This window comes from Pseudochaenichthys georgianus, chromosome 24 (genome assembly GCF_902827115.2).
Source record: "Pseudochaenichthys georgianus chromosome 24, fPseGeo1.2, whole genome shotgun sequence".
In the NCBI taxonomy this organism is placed as follows: Eukaryota; Metazoa; Chordata; class Actinopteri; order Perciformes; family Channichthyidae; genus Pseudochaenichthys; species Pseudochaenichthys georgianus.
The window spans coordinates 8,824,867-8,849,485 of NC_047526.1; the positions used below are offsets into that span (position 1 = coordinate 8,824,867).

The 24,619-nt window shown below is 40.1% G+C and overlaps 2 protein-coding genes across 2 annotated transcripts in view; both read right to left on the reverse strand.

Moving 5' to 3' along the window:
* Positions 1–585: 585 nt before the first annotated feature.
* LOC117439985 (saccharopine dehydrogenase-like oxidoreductase) lies at positions 586–10,478 on the reverse strand. The gene is made up of 12 exons (XM_034076158.2): positions 10,232–10,478; positions 9,637–9,749; positions 9,265–9,345; positions 8,953–9,082; positions 8,704–8,753; positions 8,010–8,140; positions 7,607–7,724; positions 4,408–4,527; positions 3,632–3,688; positions 2,991–3,102; positions 1,712–1,793; positions 586–1,585 (listed from the first exon to the last, which is right to left on the reverse strand). Exons 1-12 carry the CDS (start codon positions 10,428–10,430, stop codon positions 1,486–1,488), a joined length of 1,293 nt encoding a protein of 430 aa, XP_033932049.1. The 5' UTR covers positions 10,431–10,478; the 3' UTR covers positions 586–1,485.
* Positions 10,479–11,081: 603 nt separating this feature from the next.
* The window catches only part of cnstb (consortin, connexin sorting protein b), a 46,422-nt gene continuing 32,884 nt past the window's right edge, over positions 11,082–24,619 (reverse strand). Inside the window, exons 9-11 of the mRNA XM_034076666.1 lie at positions 18,723–18,997; positions 13,082–13,226; positions 11,082–13,004 (exon numbers count right to left, since the gene is read on the reverse strand). Coding sequence (XP_033932557.1) covers positions 12,796–13,004; positions 13,082–13,226; positions 18,723–18,997 — 629 coding nt within the window. The 3' untranslated portion in view covers positions 11,082–12,795. The remainder of the gene's footprint in view (positions 13,005–13,081; positions 13,227–18,722; positions 18,998–24,619) is intronic.

Consider the following 24,619-nt stretch of genomic DNA (forward strand, 5'->3'; position numbering starts at 1 on the left):
TTCAGGTGGACTTTGTATGAAAAAGGGAACGTGTCAAGAGTGTGTGTGTTATTGGTTAACCGCTTAGAGATGTCCCACCCCCCTTAGATTTTCAAGATTTTTTTAACGCTGCTGTGTGGACGGGCCGTCAGACCATGTACATGCATACAAACATAAAACACACTACAGGAAAGGGAAAAACGCAAATAGCCCAAAAGGGCCCCTTTAAGTCAGACATATATAGAGTTTTTACTCAAACAGCATCAAACTGCGCATGTTGTGGGGGCCAGGGCTCAAGGTAAGCCCCATTTACCAGCCAAAGAGTGCCGGAGAGAAACTCCCTCTGTAGGGAACTTTGGGATTTTAGCCTTTGCAGACCATTTACATGCACACAAACACACTATAGGAAAGGGAAAACACAACAAAAACATAATAGGGCCTCTTTAAGTGCTGTTAAAATTCATAGCCATTTGGCTGGTGATCAAACAAATGATCTTCGTTTACGGAGGACCACCTCCAGCTGTGGATTTGGTGCCCTGCCTGGTAAGTACTTGCAGCAGGACAATGACTGTGGGAGTGAGTTAAAGAAGAGGATAACATCGTGGCTCATTGATATGGTTTTAATTGGGCAACAATGCAGCCGTGTCACACAGGAATGAGACACCAGGCTTTGAATACACAGATGATGCTCGTTAGAAGATACATGCATTGTTGGTACAGCATCAGAACATAGCCAGGCTCATCCTGTAATAGTATATCCTTAGTGTTTAATTAGTTAACACACAACTGTAAGCTTGCAAGAACACTTCAAAGGTTTGAAATGTATCCCAACGTCTTGTCTATCATACAGTGAGATGATGAGAAGGTGCTCGAAGGCACGGCCATGCATCCTCTTCCAGGACCGACTTAAGTGAAATACTCTTGATTTTACACTATTTAAAACAAACATACTGACTTCACGCTTACTATAGAGCCAAACATGTATTCAACAATATCAACGCTTCTTCCAGGAGTGTTTTGATGTACTTCAGAACAAAAATGTTCTAATAGGGCGTCTAATACATATTTCCTATTTAATCATATTTCTATAGTTTCTGCTCTGTTTTAAATTAGTGTTTAATAAGTGTTGAAAATGAAGATTATTATTGATTAAATCAATACAGCTTATTTTCATTAATGCATAGTCAACACATGTTTGCTGTTTTAAGAGATGTAGAGATCCGGGGGTTTTAGTGAGAGGAGGCCAGTGTGTAGAAGTGTGTCTTTGAACAAGCCAATGATTCTCTTCCTGCTGTGATAGCTCCTTTCCCAGCTTTGACCCCTCGGATCCACGACCACTGACCACCAATAACCAGTCGCTGCCGGGTTCAGTGACACACACACACACACACACACACACACACACGCTTAAAGTGGTTATGTTGACTCGTTGGAAAGCGGGGCAACATCCACCGTGGACATCGGTTACAATATGATATCCGGTAACTGGGAAGTGGCGTGAGCGTTTTAGTCGTAGCTTTTGACTGAGAACTTGATGCTGTGATTTTGGAGACGCTCGATCAGACTGGTTTTGTGGAAGGCAGCTCCCGGAGTGTACACCCCTCCTCTGTGAGAGAGAATGTGGGATTAAGTATGAATGTAGGCAGATTTAGAGTAGATCAAATAGAAGGGTGTCACAAAGTCTAAACTTGTTTGATAGATGGGACAACACAAAGGAAGAAAACAGACTGACCTCCTGGGAAGAGAGTGCAATTCATTCAGCAGGGTTAGGGCTGCTTGGACAATAGCAGAAACTGTAGCGACATAACCCGGCTCTGGAAACAGAACAAACAGGTGGGGGTCAAAAGGTGCAAAATAAAAAGGACCAAAACCAACTTCACTGTTAAGTATTGTATGTGCATTAAAGTCTGATATCTAATTAGGGTGTGAGAGAATACTTCGCCAACAGAATTACCAATTTAAAACAATTTCTCCGTCCACGTTAAGTTGAAATCTGGGGTTTATAGTTTTGCGGTTTAAGGCTGGCAAAATGTACTTCAGTTCACCGAGACTTTTCTCAAGTCCTTTCATTCTTTGTTAACCATGGAGGAATGCAAGAAAAACAAAGATTGCTTGAAGGATTTAAGCTTACGCCTGGTTAGGATTTAACATATAAACGTTTATATTGTGGTTGTAGTATTCCTTAAATCAGACTGAATTGTATGAATGTAAAATCAGATGTTTTTGATTTCATACAAATCGGATTTTGCTGTTTAACAGACAGATGTTTTTCCCTTCGACTCTGAGTACCAGGGATCACGGGCCAGTGTGCTCTGGCTAGACCTCACAGAGGACTTGTTTCCATTGAGATGCACAGAGACTGGATTGAGTCTCCCAACCGGCTTCATCTCCGAGGCCAGGGGTGTCCCAAAAGGTTTCAGTTACAAGTTAGCTAAATCAATCAAATGTAGGTCAACTATTCTTGATGATTGAATATGCCTAAAGAAAACACACAGCGGACATAACAGCTTTCCATTAACAAGGTGTCATTATTTGTGATTATTAGTTTGCAGCTCATTTCTTAGAATAGGAATATAGTTCAAGCTTGTTTTGCAAATAGTGTTTGTAATTGACTGAATTGATTTGAAAATGTGGCTTATTAACACATAAATATAGTGTGTAATATATCTTTACGTATTTAAGAAGTACAATATAAAACAAGCACAGGTTTCCTGTTTGGGCCATATTCCATTATACTTTGACAATTTGCTCCGGCCGATTAAAAGTGGAACACGGGCCGCAGTTGGCCTCCTGGCCGTAGTTTGGACACCCCTGACCTGAACTTACAATCACTCCCCTACCCAACCTTTAAGAGGAGCCGTATTATGCTTGTTTTCAGGTTTCATAGGAACCTGAAAATGACCATAATTACTCTTTAAAACAAATGTACATCTGGGACTGGTCTAATGTCTGTGGCTGTATGTTAAACAGTAATAGAAGTGTACTAAACATCAGCTGAGTGCAGTTCTTACCTGCTCCTATGACCTGAGTGCAGATCTTCGTGTTGGGTCGGCCCTGCGCGGGATCAGTCCCCTCTGAGTACCCCTCCCCGAAAAAAGTCAAACTGAAACAGGTGTCTTCGATCTGAGCGAGGAGAATGAGAGAGGAACTGATCATCAATGACGGTCAAACACCATCAAACATACTTACATTGTATTCAAGTCTTTCTCTTTGTAACAGGAAATATTCACAACTTGAATATTCAATAGCTCAGAAATGCTAAGTTATATGCCTTGAAAGTATTAATGATTGTGAAGAGATTATTAATCACATACAAAAAGGTAATAAATAAAAACTAGGTGAATTTTTGTTTAGTTTTTTCCTTTGTTCCCATGTCGAGGATATAAGAAGACAAGTTAAAATGTAATACTGTTTTTTGAATATAGAAGCAAAAAATCTCTCGTTTCAAATAACAAAAACTGTTCATTTATTGGACCTCATTGCTTAAAGTGACAGAAAGAAAATAGGTCTTCACAGCCTCTAAATGACTCACTATCACTATCAGCTTCATTTCTATTTCTTGTTGTTTTTTTAAATGTTCGACAGCCATGTTGCAAGCTGTCCAAAGAAGCTACAGAGAGGATACACATGTTTAACTCATCAGGAGTGTTACCTGCTTCATCGTTGGACCAGACTTGGTGAACAGGCCAAAGGAGAAGAACGATGGAAACTTTAGGGAAAGACAAAAAAGAAAGTTTGTAAGGAACTAATACATTACACATACTTTATTTACTCTATATTGATCATTTACTGTTACGCAGTGCTGACAAGGAATACAAGTGTATAATCCATGTTGATTTGAGACATTTCTCCACTCGCAGCATGAAGTAGTATCAGAGCTGTTGCCTTTTGTCTGCATTTAAAGGAGCCTATTCTGCTCATTTTCAGGCTTAATGATTGCACGTAGTGTCTCTACTGTGTGACGTGTCTCCATCATGTAATGTTCAAAAAGCTCTTTTCACCCTCTGTCTGAAACCAGAGCCCAGTCTGCTCGGATTGGTTAGCTGGTCGGCTCTGTTGTGATTGGTCAACCGCTTATAGACATTTCCCGCCCCTTAGCCTATCACGTAAAGTGTGTTGGAGTGCTAGCCAATAGGAGCGTGAGTATTACTGCGTGATGTCACCATGTTGAGGAAGTAAACAAAGGAGTCCAAGGGAGGCTTTCAGGCAGGTGGGGGAGTGTGTGGGAAAGAAACTCACTCTGGAGTGAACTCGTGAACTTAGCCTTTGAAGACCATTTACATGCACTAAACCCTATATAGCCCATTAGTAGACCTCAATTAACTCCACTACTAAGGGACTGATATTATCGGCTTTGGACAGCAAATGACAAAGTGACATGGAACAAAAAAGTAGTTAGTTGATTAAAAAATAAATAAATGTAGCTACCGTGGTGAGGAGTTTCCTGCCCAGGCTGAATTTGACCATGAACCAGAACAGAAGGCCGCCACAGAAGAGCTTCATCACTGAGAAAGGGCCACCAATCCCCACGTAGGCAGTGTATTGGACCTGTGGACGGGAAAGAGAGGGTAATACAAACAGGTAAATGGATGAAAAAAACGTTTAACCCTCTGGAGTCGGTGGACGCGCCGGCGCAGGTGCGCATATTTAAATCATATATTTTCGATTATAAGGAGTAGAAATATGATTCAGATAACCGCGGAATCGCTGGAAGTGTAGCTTTCCAGCGGCACCTCCTGTGAGACTGTAACCAGGGCACAGCAGCCAATAGAGCCGCTCAAAGCAGCTTGACTCGGCACTACACTGTGTGTGATTGGTGGATACGTGTATCAGTCAAGGAAATCTTGGCCGGCCGGCAGCCATGTCGGTCTGAAATGACCAATGGACACTCGAGAAATCTAAGGACCTACCCACCTATACAAATATATATAACAGGTGTCCCCCATCAGTTTTAGTCTTTTAGTCTGTGAGGAAGAGATAGATACATAGACAGAGAAAATGCCTCGAAGGAACTTTACCGTTGCGGACGCGCTGGATATTATTTGTGAAGAAGATGGCGCATCAGAAACTGAAGGCTTCGACTCTTCTGAAGAAGAAGAATACAGGGACAGCAAGGATCCGTTTGAAGATGAGTAAGTGTAAATATAACTTAGTGCACTTGCCATTAGTAGTGCCGCGAAAATGAACAATAGGTTTATCAACCTTTTTTTTCCGTCATGAACTTTATCTTCGGACAAAATAGACTCTTGATTAGTAAACGTTTACTGTGTGTAAACGTTATTTTGGTGTGTATAAGTAAGGTTACATGTGTAGATGAACAACATAATCCTTTATTCGTCCCACAGCGGAGACATTTATAGTGGCTATAGACATGTATTTCATCATACTGTTCTGTACAGATGAGACTGTCATAGACCTATTTATATGTGCACTTGCCATTTGTGGGGAGTACCGCGAAAATGAACAATAGGTTTATTTTGTGTGTGTGTTGAACTTCATAATAATTATTGTCCCACAGTTTTATAAATACATGGGGCTGCTTCTATACATGGCCCTGCTGAAACTGGACAATGTATTGGACTACTGGAGGCAGGATCATTTTGTGTCAGTGCCTCTGCCCGCACAGGTCATGTCACGTGACGGATACAGGACAATATCATGGAACTTGCATCTCAGCGACCCTGATGAGGATGTCCAGAACGACAGCAAAAAGGGCACACCCGACCATGACCGACTGTTCAGATTGAGACCACTTGTGGACACCATCAAGACTGCGCGTAAGGCCTTTTACCATCCCCATAAATACCTGGTTCTGGCTGTGGATGAGAGGATGGTTGCCTCCAAGGCGAAGACTGGAATGACCCAGTACATGAAGGCCAAACCAACCAAGTGGGGATTCAAGCTGTTCGTCATAGATGATTCGAGGAATGGCTACACAATAGACTTTTCTGTTTACACTGGTAAAAGCGACATCCTCTCCGGACACGGCTTGTCGTATGATGTGGTAGTATCTCTGGTGCAGGCAGGTTACCTCGGAACAGGTTACCATATTTACATGGATAATTTTTACACCAGCCCGAAGCTGTTCAAGGCTTTCCATGCATGTTCGCTGCCTGTGGGACCTACAGAGAGAACCGCAAGGACTGCCCAAGGCCACAAACTAACACCCCCAGCAGCTTCTACTGAAGCCAGTCCCCAACTCCGGGGCCTTCCGGCCGGGGACTTCGGGTGGCAGTATACGCTGTGAAGTTGTTTGCGGCCTGCCAGTAAACCCAAAGCAGAAGAAGACGAAGTGACGTCAGCGGCTTCATTTGCCTAATCCTCCCTCAGGGACTTATTCCGGTGTGAACGCGATCTACTAGATCAGTGGTTCTCAAATGGGGGTATGCGGACCCCTAGGGGTACGTTGGAGTACTGCAGGGGGTACGTGAGATTTATTTTATGTTAATGAAAAAAAAAAACACTAATAGTAGATGAACTACTTTATTCAAAGGTCTACAGTAATTCTGGAAAATAAAATGGGAAAAATAAACGGGGTGCTCTCTTTTCCTCTCCCTCTCCTGACAGCCCGTCAGTCTCGTGCAGCTCGCTGAACCTGTAATAAGTGACCCGACAGTAAAGAATACATATATTTATAACTAGTTTAGCTATTTCCAGAGTAGATAAACTAGCTAAATGTGTTATGTCTAACTCTTAGTGTATTTTGTTCGGCTCAACAGTCCGTCACAGCGGCGGAGCTGTGATCATGCAGAGCTGGTGTTCTCCGTCAGCAGCAGCTGATCTGATCTCTGATCTCTCTCTCGCGTCCAAATACTATGTCCAAATCTATCAGATCTAACTAGTTCTAGTTAATTATATGACTGCCTGCTTCTCAAAGGACACCTAAACAATAAGCGTTGCTTGGCAACGGCGTGTGGCCGCAAAGTATAGCGCAGTTTATATGAGGTGTCAAAATCCCATGCTCATAAAATGCTCATATTTTTTTTTCTCTTCATTCCCCACGCCCCAACATAAATAAATATACCAATATACCAATTTTAGGATAAGTAAGGAAGTTTGAGCAGTGTGGGTTTTATATTAACAAAGTTACACATATTTCAAAACTCGAAGTGTAATAACTGCAGTTTGCCTCCCTGTCAGAATGACAAAGGTCCTCAGTGAAGGACGAGCCCATGTTTCACTAAATTGTAAATACAACTTATTAAAAAGATCAGTTCAATGCAGCTAATGTCGTCTTAGTGTTATTGCATGATGTTAAAATTGGTTTGCCATGAATTTAGTGATGGATTGTAAAGATTTGAAATGTAGCATTTAAGTGTTTCTCAGTTAGAAGGTTGTTGTTTTAATAAATCAGACACTGATGGTGCAGCGCTGTACTGTACCTCTTTGTATAGGCATTTTTTCCTTTACAAATAGTTTTTGCGCTGATCAGGGGGTACTTGGCTGAATTATTTTCAAAGGGGGCACATGATTGAAAAAAGGTTGAGAACCACTGTACTAGATAGTTCTGGAACTAAAGATGTCCAGGGAACTAAGTTCCGGGAACTATTCCTGGGAAAAGTACTTGGTGTGAAAGCGCCTAATGATGTGAGACACAGTGTCAATTCTCATGTCGATAGAATCTTACCGGAGACTGGTGATCCTCCTCGTAGAGGTGGCGCTGGGTTCTCCTGACTACTGAGGGGTCAGAACCCATAAATGGGATGGCATACTGCTCCATCTCCTTGCTGAAAAACACAAAACCCCTAGACACAAACAAACAAACCAACCCAATTATAAAAAGAGAAAGCAGAGTTGAAACTCCTCTGGAGGGAACACAGGGATTTGATCCTCTGTAGACCATTTATATGGACAAAACCCTATACTGCATAATAGGGCCTCTGAAATACATTCCAGTGGGATAGTCCCTCAGCTGTGCACTAAAGACACACAACGTACAGCTTCCTTTCCTACTTGCTGCCAAGCCCTACATTCCAATAGAAAACATTTAACGCATAGTGTTTTAGCCAATTGCTCAGTTATAGCTTTACCTCTTTTTGACTTTGGCTCCCACTACAGGCAGTGGCTTTTGGCCAAACTTCTTCCTCAGCTGGCGGAGGGATCCGCTGTCTGCGAAACCGTGCACAGCAGACTGCCAAGTGGCATCGTGACCAGATGAGCCCTGCAAAGGTCAAAAGGGAACTATCAATTCTCTCACAGGGCAGAAAGAACAGGGCTATTCCCCTCAAATACACCTCAATAAACTCCAAATGTGTCCTGAGCCTACGGGGAATTACTTTAGTTAAACACTGAATCTGCAGTAGTTGCACAAACAGCCAGTATGGCGGTACAATAACAGGTTGGACTTCTGCTCTACAGTTATTCTATTTTTTTGTTTTGTTGTTATTGTCCTTTCAATTTCCCAAGAGCTTCTGTTAAATGATCTTCCTGTGTCAAAGGGATATTCATTTGTTAGTCAATACTAGTGTTTGTTGAGAGTGCTTTTAAAAAATGTAGTCCTCTTCCACTGCTCACTCAGTACAAGCAAAGTCAAATGCAATGTTTTATATAACAAGTACTTACTTGTGTGCTATTTTTAATATACACCACTGTTGAAGCCACATCTTTATTTTGTTTAACGTGATAGCTACTACTATAACAACTGTAGATTACTTCTTAAAAAGGTTGGCAAGAATATTAAGACTACATTTCCCATCATGCAGTGCAGGAGCTGTAGTTGTTTACCGCAGGCCCACTGGTAATGTTCAGGAAGCCCTCCACAGCTGTTAATGTTCCTGAAATCAGAAGGAAAAAAATCACATTGTTGAAATTCACGTATTTATTCATTAACATTAAATTGTTAGAAGGTAAGCAAACTGAAAATCCAAGATGTATACATTTTTGTGTTAAGCACTATACACCTTAATATGTTAAAGGCTCAAAAAGACGTGTTATCTCCTTAACCGAGTAAACTATGTATCTTGTGTTGCCTACCTTTGAACTGCCTCTGTGTGTAGAGAATACCCAGGTCTGCAGGTATGGAGTCGAAGCCACAGCTGCCGATCACATACACTCCCTTGTCCAACGCCTTAGTGTGGTACTCCAGCTGCATACGCTCTAGGAACTGTAGAGGATGGACACCCACACGTTCACATACACCAAACAAATGTTTATTATGTGCAAACTAAACTTGCTTTAGTCAAGTCGACTTTAGGATCAGTGATTACCACGCTAAAAAACATAAAAGACATCACAGTGAATAAATAGGTAGAAGACAAAGAAAAAGACAATTATTTATTTTCCTACCTGAGGCTCCCCACATATGTCTAGGTAGTGAGCTCCATTCTCTACGCAAGCTTTGACCACTGGTTCGCCAAAAAATCTGTACTGAAAACACATAATGAAGAGAAATGTTCAACATCACCTTTTAGTTTCTAATCCTCTGTGCAAATAAATGCTGTTTTAATTTAAAATAAGTGCACTGTAGAGACAGTGCAGCAAACACACAAGGCAGACAATTACAGTCATTTAAGGTAAACAATTTGGCTTAGACTGTTATTTTTATTAAAATTGTAGTATTTGATCAGATGCAAACCAAAAAAGTATCAGTATTATATATCTGCCATAACCCTCCCTGCTCTCTAAACATACTTTGAAACACCATATGGGTCTACTCACGGGTCCCACACAGTTGAGAATCACCAGGCCTTGTTGGCACATGATGGCCAGAGACTCCTCGATGGACACATCTGCGACAATGATTTCAATATCTGTCCTCAGCTCAGGCATAGCTGAGGACAGAAGAAAGAAGAGATCATCTTTCAGTCAATTGTACAGAGAAAGAATGTTGCACATAATCCTAATCTGATTTGTGGTACTGTATTTGTTCATGTCAGAATAAAATGTGCATGTTTAACACAGGGTTAATACAAGCAAAACTGACAATATCATGTATCATATTAAATAAATACAACTATTTCTAAATTCTTATTGCTGCACATTACCACATGACGTGTCTCAGTTACTTTGACCTGTGAGCCTCAACAACCTATTTTTCAAGCTAGCTGTTTTAGTGCTTAACAATAACTTATATTTAGGGGTCAAGTTAAAAGTTGTTCATTTGTATACATAACGACAACAACTGGACTGCTGCCTCTGTCAGTGAAGTGAGTAAAGTGTCCTGCGGCAGAGAAACAGCCTGACATGTAATCGTTAAGAGCCTGACAGCTGACATAGTGTCCCAGTTAGCCACAGCACAGCCTGTCAAACATACACAGCCTCTCCGCGGCTTTTGTCAACACATCTCCCAGTCGCTGTCTGCTTCTCCCGGCCACAGCCCACTTCAGACGGCTTCCGTCAGGACTCTCTGCAGCACAACGGGCCACCTCTTCCACTACAAACTGTCCAGTGAACCCTGTTGCGCCGAAAATGATGATATGGTACGGTCTACTAGAAGTTACAGCCGCCGCCATTGTTGCGTTGTTTGGTTTGAGAAGGCATTTCACGGGTGAGCTCCGCTCTGGACGCTGATTGGCTGAAATGCTGACATATTAAATTACGTATTGTGATTGTACCGCAGCAGCAACGCTTTTAACTATTCAACCTCTGGTGACAGTGGTATATGAACATTTAATTTGTAGTTGATAATATAACAAATTACAATTTATTTTTTGTTTACTCACTGGTATCTTGTTCCAGTTGTATTGCATTGTGTACCTTAGTTGCGACCATATCTAAAATCTAGGCCACTGTAATTCGACATGTCAAGCAGTAGCCTGTGAATTTGCCTGGATATATTCCTAAAATAAAAGTATTGTGAACGTAATAGGTAAAACGCACAGGTGGGTCAGGATTAGCTAAATATTCCACACGACACTTAAACGAGGCTTCTGCCCCATACTGTAATCGCCATGTAGACCGCAACCGGTATGTTTCTTGACAAAATGGTTGGTGATTCTGTGGTGGACATTGACATCTGGTGGTGAAGTTGAGGTATGAATATTAATAGGCTTAACCGTCTATCGAAAAAAACGATGATTAATAAATGTGACACATTTTCATTTCATATTTTCACCAAAGCTTAAATTAGGGATAGGAATTGAAAAAGAAGATACAATGGCAAATTAATGAATCATTGTTTGTATTCCCTTGTGAACACAACTGGACATAAATATTGAAACATAGACCGGATTGAATAATTCAACACACAATTGGACATTAGGGAAGAAAGATAGAACAAATCGGGAGTTAAGAAAGAGATACAAATGTGTTGACACATCAACAGCCAACATGGCAGAAACATGCCGTGAGATTTAAATGTTTCCATTTCAACAAAATGTAGTCTCAACAGGCGTATTTTTGTTGTTGTGTTACTTGTGCTGGACAGGAAACACAACTCTTGGTCCCTAAATCTCTGCTTTTAGACAAGATGATGCAAAGACAGCATAACCCATGTACACTGGATATTCTAACACTCCCATTTAGGGCTGAAACTAATTATTGTATTCACTTGCAATTAATCTGTCGACTAGAAAAAGTCGATAAGTCTTTCCCAAATCCCACATTGACGTCCTCAATTGACATAAAACATATTCTATTTGCTGTCAGTGAGAGAAGTAAAGAAACCAGACAGAATTCATATTTAAAAAGCCAAATATATGTTCAACATATCAACATTTTAATAGACTTTTAAAAATGGTTGGCTATTCATTTAATAGATGACAAATAATAGATCAATCTTTGTAGCTCCTTTCCCAAGGCAGATAATGAGGACATATAAACATTTTAGGAAGAAATAGTGTTATAAACTTGAATTAAATTAATGTTTGCTTGTTTTTGACTGTGATCTGTTGTCTCATACACAATCCAAATGTATCTTCTGTCCGCATTGGGTTTTTAAGATAATGATGCAGCCTTTTTGCCAACTGCAAGAGGAGACTAGATATAATCATGAATCCACATTTAGACCAGGATTAGGGATATACACTAAAGCGTGAAACATTGGGAACCAAAAGTATAACATCTGTAGAGTTAAATGACTGTATCACATAATGATTATCCTGATAACTACACTGAAATGTATTTTGTTATAAGATAGTAGAATTGACTCGCTGTTATCCTTTTCATAATGGGCCACGTCAAATCAGGGTTTTGCAAAATAAAATAAATCTTTGTCGTCTGATAAGGTGTACAGCCCTACAATATGTTCAATTACAGGGATGAGTCAACCGAGGAAAATATAATAGTAACATGAGTTTAAAAATCATCTTTTTGCCCATTAATCTTTCAAAAAACAACACACATACAATCCTAATTATTCCAAACATAGCTTTCTATGTGTAGGTCAAAACATAACAACCAGAACAAGAAATCCTCTGGAACAAAAGACAAAGCTACATCAGCTACAAAATGTAAGGGAAACATTTGAACACACATAAACAACTTCTTCTGTTAAAATATGAACATTGTTGCGAAGTGTTGTGATCCCCTGTGTATGGTTCAGTTTAGGATAACATGTCCACACAAACAGCAGTAAGTAGGAGTTTTTGAACTCTCCGACAACATGCACACCAGTGTTACTGTTTAGTTGCTTTGAGCACCCACTCGTTATACATCTTAGGCTGATAGCTCAAATTCATAAGTCTTGGGAGCCAAGAGACCCAAGCTCCAGTCACTGTAGGAGTTTAAACTTTAAACACTCTGGATGGCAGCGTCAGATCAACGTTTGTACTGTAGATCCCACATTGAGGATTACAGTTGCTTTCAGGAACTCTTGCTTTCTTTTCCACACTGTCTTTTACAGTGCACATGTCTGAAATAGCAGTTGTTTACAAAGGTCTAAGTCCGGAGGGGCAGCCAGCGTCCGAGCCCTTCGAAGAACCTCCGCATGTTCATGATGTAGAAGTCCACGTTGTGAGTGAAGTCGGTGCAAATGTTGGAGTAAGTGTCCACCAGCGTGCAGTAGAGGGCGGTCCCGCCTATGCTGATCACCACGGTAACCAGACACAGCAGCAGAAGGATCAGGCAGGAATCTCCGCCTACCTCATCTGCAAGAAAGAAATGTAAGAATGTTGAACCTGAAACTTTTCTAATATAAATGTTTTCATTACAGGAGAGTCTGTACCTTGCTCAATGCCGTCCTCTGGCTCACTGAAGCGGACCTTGCGTTTGGAGTTCTGTTTAGTAGCTATTTCGCTTTCGGGAGGTAACCCATCCAGTGAGGCTCTCCTCCTCTTCAGGATGGACACTAGACCATCTGGAGAGGAACTCTGAAGGAGAGAGAAACAAGAGAAATGACCACGGGTTATGTTTTTGGTTTGTTTTTCTGTTTGTCCGCAGGATAGCGCTAAAATTCCATAACATGTTGTTTCATTGTAATTGTAATGGTTTTGAGTAGGTCTGCACCTCTAGGATGTTCTGGTTTTAGGTTTGGTTCAGTTGGACGGAATAACATTGTACTGGATAAGGTAAGTTACTAGTTACTGAGATATACAAACTAACATTTGTTTTAAAAAAAAGTCAACATGGCAACAGACAAAAACAGTCATGCTCATAGAAAACAAGCTGTTTAGCCAGATTAGCTGCCCCATTTTTTAGGAGGAAAACCAAAAGTGCCCACAGCCATAATGTCAAGTGCGATGGGTCAAAGTTGAGAACAGATATTTTTGGCATATAATTGTATCAGTTGTGTTAATTATTGCTTATAAATCTGACTAACCTGTTAGTTTGCTTAGAAACTGTACTGCTCATATGCAGGGCCGGCCCTGACCAATTTGCTGCCCTATGCAAGATTGTAGCTGGCGCCCCCCCCAAATGCAGACACTTACACTTACTATGACTCACGCGTGCATGGTTGTGGTGTATATTGTGTAATATTGAAGTTAAAAGCATCAATCTGGTGCACTTTGAGAGCAACATTAGGAAATCTATGGATACATCTCTCAACACCCATATGAAACAGAACTGTAAGTAGATTTTCTTTTTCTTTATGGATACTTTCCAAATCACTCCCCTTTCAAACTGTATTCTTGTTTATTAATAACAACTTTTTTGTACTGTCATATAGTATTTTATATGTGTTTTTCACCTATTCTCTTATTTTTGTATAACTATAATGATCATATACAGTAAAGGTGTGCCTTTACCTCGCCTTATCAGAGTCTCTCAGTCTTTCAGGAGAGAGCTCTCTAAAGCTCCCCCCCGTGGCCGCTTACACAGTAAATTCCAATGTTAATAAAAGCACACAGAAGCTGTGTACGTTTTTTGGGAGTGTGATTTATTTTACATGAACAGAAATATAAAATTAAAACCTATAATTGCACACTAAAACCATTATTTCAAAAAAAAAAAACAATTTCACATAAACCTCTGGTTTTTACTGGGGCTGGGGCAGTTCAACTTGATTTGGGGGGGGTATGGGCGCTGTACGCAATATAGGCTAGTTCTGTTAGTATAAGATAATAAGATGTACTTTGTTGATCCAAAATCGGGAAATGGTGTTGTTATGAAATTAATTTTTTTGAGTTTTTCTTATTTCTAATTATTTTTTTATTTTCTCCCCAATTTTCGGCGCCCCCTATGGGTTGATGCGCCCTTAGCATTCGCCTATACTGCCTATGCCGAGGGCCGGCCCTGCTCATATGAGTTACCCTGTTAGACCTAATGTATTGCCCATAATTGCATAAACTGTACTTTTACTATACTTGATAAGAAAACAAGCATGCAGGATTATAAGAGTTTTCTTTTTAGAAATCACAATGTACATAATGTTGTAGCACAATGTCCACATGTATACAATAACTTATCAGTATACAAATAACACATTGCAATAATATACAAAAAAGGTAGTCATTAAAGGTGGGGTAGGTAAGAATGGAGAAAGCAGCTCGAGTGCGCCAGAATTTGAAAGTACAAATCTGCCTCTTCCTTCAGACTTCCTCACAGAGCCCCTCCTCCAACACACACAAACGCGCACATGACCAATGAGGGCACGAGATCAGTTTGTGCACAGATGGAAGGCTGACAGGCAGGTAGGCCATCCAGTTACTTTAGCCGGGTAGGCTCAGATGATTGGTCGTGTTTTTTACAGTACTACGGCTTCCACAGATGAAATGTTTGTATGTATTTATTGTCAAAGCATTCATTGCTATCGGGATGTTAAGAGCATTCCATGGAATATAACAAAAAGTGTTTCTGAAGGGAATTACCTTTCCTACCTTTAAAGGGAAAATCTACTTTGAAAAACATGGATTGAGTTGATCAAAAAAAAAAGAAGTAGTTTAAAAATGCATACTATATTGTATGAAAAGAAACACAAACCAGGCCTATTGTTTGAGTCGTTTGTGAGTCATATGAGACATGACTTTATGACATTGAGACAATCAAATAGTGCATTATATTTGACCAAATACCTCATTATAGATATTGCAACTTTTTTGAACAGTTGACCATTGTTGCCTTTGCAAATTATTTCCACAGTGAGATTTTGATAATGAGAATCATGAGGAATGTGAATATGATGACTAAGAACAGTCTGGTAAGCGCCGACGTTGATATCACATAACTGTAATGGAGTCTTTAAAACCAGGAAAATAAATAAAAAATAGCTAAATTCAAGATAATATATAGTATCATATCTCAATATTGATACAATGTCGAAAAGTCAATAAATATTGTTAAAAAAAAAAGAATCATTGGCAAACAATGACACTGAATTGACACTGTACAGCCAATAGAGGTCAGTAACGGGAGTAGCTCCATACCCACCCTCATGAGACCCTTCTGACCTGATCATAATCTCTGAACAAACCACAGAGCAGAACACACAGCAAGGTCGTATGCTGACTACTGGAGTGGAGTAATTTCTCAAGCTGTCTGCCTCATCTGCTGCCATCATTTATAGGTCAATTACTTACTGAGGGCAGTGGGTCAATAATAACATGCAGGATATCACTTTCAGTCAAGTCTATAGACTAGAGAGGCACATTGGTATAGTATGTGTGACTTTTAACATTATGGTTTTCAAGTGAAGTCCCATTTAATTCTGGATTATCTGTTTAACCAATGTGTAAAACAACTTCAAGTCATATTTGTGAGTATGAGACAAAAAGCTGTTCCCCAGAATCCAGATGTAAACCCTGGAGCTGTTCCATAGAGAAATGATTTAAGTGTGAGAGCATCCAATGTAGATTGTACGGTTGACGTTGGTATGATTTTCAATAATAAAACATTCTGTTAGTCGGAAAGATTTCACATTCAGCTTTATAGGGGGTTGTAATGACTTCTTGATTTTAAGCGGTATCGTTTATTTTAATATACAGTTGTCGTGTATCTCAGGATTGTATCTGTATTCTGTGAAGAAAGCTAAATTCAATTGGGACTTTTAAAGTTGTATTAAATAAGATGAAAACTTGGTGAATATCTTTTTTTTAAATGTATCATCACACAGCATTCCCTCTCTGCTTAACAGCCTCGTCCTGCATTTCAAAAGTATGCAGTTAAAACAACCAAGGAGCTAAAAGAAAAATGGACATGGGTCAGGGAAAAGAAAACACAGAATTTGTCTTAAAAAAGGCAGATTAAGTATAAATGATTGTTTAAAAAAAAAGTAATACAGACAGAGAATTGTATTAAAGGTTCCATGTTTGTGGTTTTACACAAATATACTGCAGTTATTGTAGTTCATAATTTGTTCTGCAATTTTTTGTCCTGCATTGAATTTAATATGAAATATCCATAAAATACATCACCTAACGTTAGACAGGGGTCGTCAGTTTACTCAATGGTCCTTGAAAGGTCCCATGTCATGCTTTTCTGGTTATTACCCGTCCCCTTGTGTTATGAAGGTGTTTCTGCATGTAAACGGTCTGCAGAGTCACTAACCCTCAAAGTACAGCCTGTAGCGAGTAAAACTCTAACACAGAAAAGACCAGTCTGTGCTGCCCCAGAACGCCTCGTTGGAGATTTCTCATTTAAAAAAAATGTCTTCCTGGGTATGGTGACGTGACCATACCCAAATGGACCAATCCGCGGAGCCGTTACGTTACGACTTCCTCACACACACACACTCAATGTTTTCTCAGCTGCAGCTCCGTGGATTTCTCAGCCTGAGACGGCGGGACGCGGCGAGGCTGTGAGTCTAGGTGTGAGCACAGTGAGCACATTGAGCACACACACAGACACACAGCCAGGTGCTCCAACAAGGCGTGTAGGACAGAGAGTGAATACACATACTATACAGAGATGCTGTATGAGAAAACCAATGTGAGTTTGGAACATTGAACAATGTAAATCTATTCTAGTAGACCTCAACAATGGAATTATGATCAGTAGAAATGGCCATGACATGGGACCTTTAAATAAAAGGTTGGGGAACCAGTGCTGTAACTAATGATCTCTCAGCAGCAAACAGAAGTGAACTACCTGAAAGCTGCACAGCACTATAAAACATGACTCATCAACATGTTTTTAAAATACTTCTAATGCTTTATTGTGCTCTGAGCCTTCATTCTGTGCTGTTTGAAAGGACCCAGTATGAGCTGTCACATCTGGCTGAGGACTAAAGCGACCTTGGGTCCCTTGAAAGGCGCTATAGAAATCCCAGTTATTATTATTATTATTATTATTAGTGAGCCAAAACACTATAGTAATGGCTTGTTTTCAAGAGACTAATAATATACAGGACTAACTGGTATGGTCTGATGATAATGGATTTCTGAGGAGATGTGGATATTTGAAGGTTGAGAAACATATACAGGATATGATATGGACAGTATACGAAATGTTTTTATAATTTCTCCTTTTTTTTCTTCCGAAAAAATATCTTTGTTCAAAAGCTTGACCATGATATGGACCCAGCTGAACACTCACAGTTGAAAATAATGATTGGGGGACAAACTATGTGTTAGCATCACTGTATGTATAGTGAATATCTGCAATAAACCACCATTGGTCTATTAATTTCCCTCATCTGAAGTCCAAATCAAGCCCGTAACTCATGCCAAATTCTGTCAAAAAAAGTCAATGTTATCCTTTAAAATTAAAAGTATTGGTTATACTATTATTTCTGGCTTGCTATTAGGGCCTATTGGCATTCATTCATTCTAACACTGTGCACTGCTGTTACTTAATTTCTGAATAAGTTGACTTTAACTATGTTTTGGAGAAAGTGACTGCAAAAACTTGTTTTGTAAAAAGCTAACTCCCAAACTATTGGGATGTGACTCAACTATTGTAATTGTAAAATAGTCCCACCCATGCCCCACCCAATCTATCCTCTGCTGGAGTACATAACAGCCTGCTCCAATCAATGCAAAGTGTTCAGCCTGCACTGCTTGTTTGGAATAGGTCATATTTCATCTCCACCTCGAGGAAGAACCAAGCCCCTTCAGCTCTGTGTTTGAGCCAGATCATGATGCTCAGGCTCATTCATTTGGCAGGATAAACATCTCTAGTGTCCGGCCACACCAATGAACATGGGTGCTAGGTTTTCTTCATAGATTTGTTAGCGATGATCTCACCAAGGAAACACAGAGATCAATAATGGGAGTGTCCTGACAAAGAGCTCTGAGTCAGGGAATAGTAATGATAGGAATACAGTTTAACTTTCTAATGAAAGATAGATGAATGGGTGGTAAGGTAAAAGGAAATGAGACAGAAAGGAAAGATGAGAAAGGCATGCAGGCTAGGAAAATATATTCACACCTCTCCTGTATTAACCTGTCACTCCCAACTTTAAAAAATGTAGGATAAAAATGTATTCCTACCCCCTCTGTGCCAGACAGCTTGGCCAGGTCCTTGTCTGAAGCCTGGGGGACTCCTGATGGCCACTCCACCTTCACCTCCTCCTCTAGTGTCTCCTCACAAGGCTCCTCTTGCTCTTCTACTTCCTGTCCCTCCTCATATGTATCTTCTTCTTCTCTTTCCTCTTCCTCCTCCTCCTCTTCCTCTTGATGTTCTGTCTGTGGTGAGGAAAGCTCTGTCTCTGAGTTCATGCTAAGCTCTTTTTCTTCATCCTGGTGTGTTGTTTCCGGCTCGAAGACTAGCATGTTGGAGAAACAAAGAAGATTCATTATTGATTTTGGATTATTATCACTGTAGAATAGTAAGTACCATACCATGTGTGAACTCGATGGTGTAATGATATAGGTCTTGTGTATCTTAGTGTGTCCATGCGACCACATTTGCCAGAACTGTTAAGCTCTTAATCTTTAAAAGAGACCTATTTTATTTGCTTTATTTCTCACCAAATACCAAATCAAATGCCTTGCATGGGAAAACCTATAAGGCAAGAAACCTGTATTGTCTTTTTCCTCCATATGCAAAGCCAGAAACTCCGTTTTTAGAAATCTTTCAAGAAAACCATGTTTCAGTGTTGAGGTTTGGACGGGGAAACAGACATTTGGGCTTGTAACTTGTGAGCTGTTATTTGCTTTGTGAGGCATCAGAAATGGCCCATGTTACATGTCACTTGTTAATAAAAGACGCTTATATTCAAAGCGACTTACATACTCAATACTGTGGACAATACCCCCAGGAGCAATTTGGGGTGAAGTGTCTTGCCCAGGGACACAACGACATGCTGATTGTAGTGGGACTCGAACTTGCTATCCCCTGATTCGAAGTCCAGCACACTAACCACTGAGCCACAACCTCCCCATGTGTAATGCTTTCAAATTGTTATCAGGACTTTTAAAGTGTTTACACATAATGACATTCCCACTAGCCTTTCTTGTCATTTGTCTGTTCTAATTGGCATTTTATCATCTATGTAAATAAATATTTCCATCTAGTTGTTCAAAATAAGTTAAGAAATCATTCCAATGTCAGTAAAAAATTAAAAAACACAGTTTAAAAGGGGAGTGATTAGTAAAATATGCATAAATAAAAAGAAAGAATGCAGACTAGGTAAGTTTAAGATAGGAGAGAGGAGTATATCAATTATGTGTTTTTGGTTGTGAGCATATTCTAATGGTTTTTGGAGTATTGAAATATATACAGTTCTGTTTCATATGAGTGTTGAGAGCTGTATCCATAAATCTCTTAATTTTGCTCTCAAAGGGCACCAGATTGATGCATTCAACTTCAATTTAAAGACAAAGATCTTCTCCTCATTATATACACTACACATTTTTCTTGGATTTGTTAACATAGTCCCTAATATATTTGTAGGAAGGCAGGAAATGGAATTAAATCGAGAAAAATGTTTCATTGCGGAGGACCCCCTGTTTTGTGTGTCCCCCCCTTCTCAAACCAAAGTTACACCCTTGAACCAACCCAGTCTCACGGCATTTCGTGTTATAGTCACGACATTTAATCTATTGATTCTGCAGTCAGCATGTCGTTCTGTCCCTGGGCAAGACACTTCACCCCAAATTGCTCTTGTGGGGATTGATGTGAAATATAAACAACCCTTAAATCAGACTTTAGTTACACCTGAGTCTCCCAAAAAAGAAATGTTTTTTTGTTCTGAGATTAAAGTCAGAATTCTGAGATTAAAGTCAGAATTCTGACTTTTTTCCCAGAACAAATTTTTTTAAATCCTCCCAAAAAAAATATTCATGTGGCCCTAATCCTCTTCCGTAGAAAAGCAAGAACACTCGGAATAAAGTATTATTTTCTTTAAAAAAAAAAGTTTTGGGGATTTCATATCACATTAACACCATATCCCTACATGCATTGCGGCTAAAACATCCAATCAGCGAGCTTAAACCATAGCTGAGGATCTTGGGTAATCAGTTCAGTGGCTGTGTATCGCAATAATGATCGAAATGTCCCTGAAATTCAGTTCCTGACAGACGCCAAAAAAGCCAGAGATTATGGAATTAAACAAATAAATAAAAACAAGGATAATTGTGTGTTATTGGTGAGTAAATAACAGTGTGTTACTTAGAAAGAGTAACAAATTAGAAGGAAATATTGATATTGATATTGAGTAAGAAAATATTTGTATGAACCCCACAGCTTCCGGTCTTCCAAGACCCGAACAGACAAAAAGACGTGCTGCAGGCAGGAAACATACTACCAATAGAAATACATTGCTTTTAAAATCGTTCTGTGTGACACGAAAAAAAGGGGGAAATCGTGTTGGTGAACATGAATCAATAGATTAAATGTCTTGACTATAACACGAAATGCCGTGCCCGTGACTGAGACTGGGTTGCTTGAACATAGTACATTGAACCTGTTAAGCATCAGTATGTTAGCATTTTCATTGTGAGCATTGTGTTAGCATGCAAGGTGATATAGTGAACATAGTACAGATTGTTCCTGTTTAGTATAAGTATGTTAACATTGCCATTGTGAGTATGTTGGAATAATAACATGGTAAGATGGTGAACATGGTACTTGTAACTGTCTTCACTCTCTGTTGTTTATTTTGTTCCACGTTGTATTTTTGGTTCCTACCTTTTATTTTGCAACATTAATAGGGGCGGAACTAATCGGCGGTGTTTTGTGTTACACCTGTTTGTTTAGTCGACGCAATTGATAGTCGCAACTGCAGAGCAACGCAGAATGTAAAGAAAATCTAAGGAAACTAAGGGGAAAATGCAGTTAAAGATATCAGCCCCTCTAGAGTCTAGATGACTAACAGCCTACGAGGTACGTTTTTGTGCTGGTTGTTTGTCTAAATGTGTGTGGTTGAGCTGCAGGTTATATGTATGTATGCTATGCGCTAGCTTGTGCTACATGCTGTGTGGGATATGTGTGCCGTTTATTGTTTTATTTAGCGGCATTAACAGTGATGACATGCATATATTCCATATTTATTTATTGTTTACCTTTTATATATTTGTTGTCTTCTCACGGGTTGGAATAGGTCCCACAAGAATAAACCCCGTATTTAATCAAGACCTCAGCCTCGTGTCATTTACTGGAGGGAGCGACAGTGAGAACTCGACTGCTCCGCATGAGTAGACGAGTAAAACGGCGCCAGACGGCAGCGATCCATGGACGGCACGGGACATCTCCGTCGCAGCGTGTGCATCTGTAGCAGCCATCTACACAGCAGCACAAGATCCAACTACTTCTGGAAGGTCCAGGTGTTTTAGTCTAAATTTAGGTGCAACAAAGAGACTTTGCCATACAAAGAAAATGGGACATTTGCATTGTTCATATAATCTGTGTTAATGTGATTTACTTACCTTTCTAATGGAAGTTAAAGGTTGTTAATATTGATTTGTGTATTAAGGTATCTGCAGTAAGTATGTGCAGACTAAGTAACAAAGTACATTTAAAGGACAATATCTTTCAAGTATTAAGTGTTGAAGAAGTGTACCAAGTTTTTGTTGTTTGCCTATATCATTATCACTTGTGATTTTCATTTAAATAAGGCTCAATAGCTGTGTATAAGCTTAAGATAATTCAAAGCTAATATCTAAATTGGCTAACTACTTAGCTTTAAAGATAATTAAATATTAGAGTTAAAAACAAACTTAAGTAAACAAGTAAAATGTCAGATGTTGAGTCTTACACTAAGAGTGATGAAGTGAGTGTAGTAGAAAACGAGCAACCACAGGCAACTGAAGATCCGAAAATGGATAGCCTTTCCACACAAGACCCACAAAGGAGCCAAAGAGTCCGGAAGTTAACGGAAAAGGGCCAAGAACTGCATGATGAGCAAGTAACAAGACTTGTACAACGTTTCAGTGTGAGCTACAAAAGGTAGAAAGATATCACAAAGGAAGCCAAACAAGCGCTAAGTGGTCAATGCTCTAATGACCTGCTGCATTAATACATCACTAAGGTAAGGAAGACCTCCAATGATGTGAATATTGCTTATGAAGAGTAGAGGCTCATTGACATTCCCGACCATGAAACACGTCGCAGAGAAGACACCTGTGAAGCAGTTACAAAGACAATCATTGAGACTGCAAGAGAACGAATGGACACAAGAAAGGACGAAAGTCATGAGGAAGAAGAAATTGGTAAAAACCAGACAGAGTCTGTATGCAAATCTGTTGCCTCTGTTAAGAGAAGTAATGGCTCTCATGTCAGCAGGTCCTCGACTCATTCTCGTAGCAACTCGAGAGCCGCTGCTGAAATTGCTGCAAATGAAGCGACTTTAGAAGTAATGCTAGAACAGGAACAACAGATCGAAGAACTTGATATACTGGAGGCTGAAGCTGCTCAGTTAAGAGCCAAACAGGAGGCAGAAAATGCTGAGAGGCAAAGAGAGTTACAAGCCAAGCGCAGACAACTAGAGCGATTAGAAACGGTAAAGAAGCTAAAAGCTGCAAAGGCGAGACATCAAGTATATGAACAGAATGCATGCTCAGACGAAGAAATTAGCGAGCTGTTCCATCAACATGTTCCTCTGTTTGTGAAAGAAGAACTCAAGCATAAAAGCAGTGAACTGCAAAACCACTCACCACCTCAAGCAAGAAAAACAAGAAGACAGTACTTCAGCTCTTGTCAGAGCTCTTGCAGAGTCCATCAGTGCAAGTCGTCTACCTCTACCTGAACCTACAACGTTCAGTGGTGACCCCCTGAGGTTCAATGACTGGAAGGTCTCCTTTCATACACTCGTTGACAGGAAAAACGTCCCAGCTGAAGAAAATATATACTATCTAAGAAAGTATGTGGGTGGACCACCCAAGGAGGCCATAGAGAGCTACTTCCTGCTAGGCACAGAGTCAGCCTATCATGCCGCGTGGACCATCCTAGAAGAGAGGTACGGTAATCCTTTCCTCATTGCTAAGGCCTTCAGAGATAAGCTTGATGCATGGCCCAAGATAAGTTCCAAAGACAGCGTAGAACTTCAAGAGCTCTCTGACTTCCTTCGCAGCTGTGAGGCTGCCATGTCACAGATCAAAGGACTTGAGGTACTTAACGACTGCAACGAAAACCAAAAGATGCTTGCTAAACTTCCAGACTGGTTGACCTCAAGTTGGAACAGAAAGGTCACAGAAATGGAAGAACAAAATCACACGTTCCCAACCTTCAGCCAGTTTGTTACATTTCTCACACGTGAAGCCAAAATAGCTTGCAACCCAATAACATCTCTCCATGCTCTAAAATCAAGAGAAAGCGAAAAAGGCAAGATTTTAACGAACAGAAGTCCTGTATCAAACGTATTGACTACAGAGACAAATGAAACAGCAGACGCCACAAACTGTCTTTTCTGTGAGAAGGCAGGACACGGTCTGCATAAATGTTACAAATTCAGGAATGAGACAATCTCTGAGCGAGTCAAGTTTGTTCAAGAGAAGAAGTTGTGCTTTGGCTGTTTAAAATCTGGCCATCGCTCAAAGGAATGTCAAAACAGAAAGATGTGCGAAACATGCAAAAAGGGACATCCAACTTGTCTCCACGACAATCGCACCAGAGAAGAAAGAATGTCAACAAAACATGATGCTGCAAGAGAAAGCACAATGGAACGTCCACAAGGTAAAGCGGCAAGCACACCACGTGAGGCAACATCCAATACAGTCTTCCAGAATGTTAAAGACCCCCATACATCCACAATCGTTCCAGTGTGGGTGTCAGCCACAAATGAGCCACATAGTGAAATACTTGTGTATGCACTAGTGTTAATTTCGTTGACTAAAACTATGACGAAATATGTTCGTCAACGACCTTTTTTTCCATGACGAAAACGAGACGATGACAAGACGGCACCGACGGCAGTAAACAATAACTGTAACGAAATCATCATGCAATA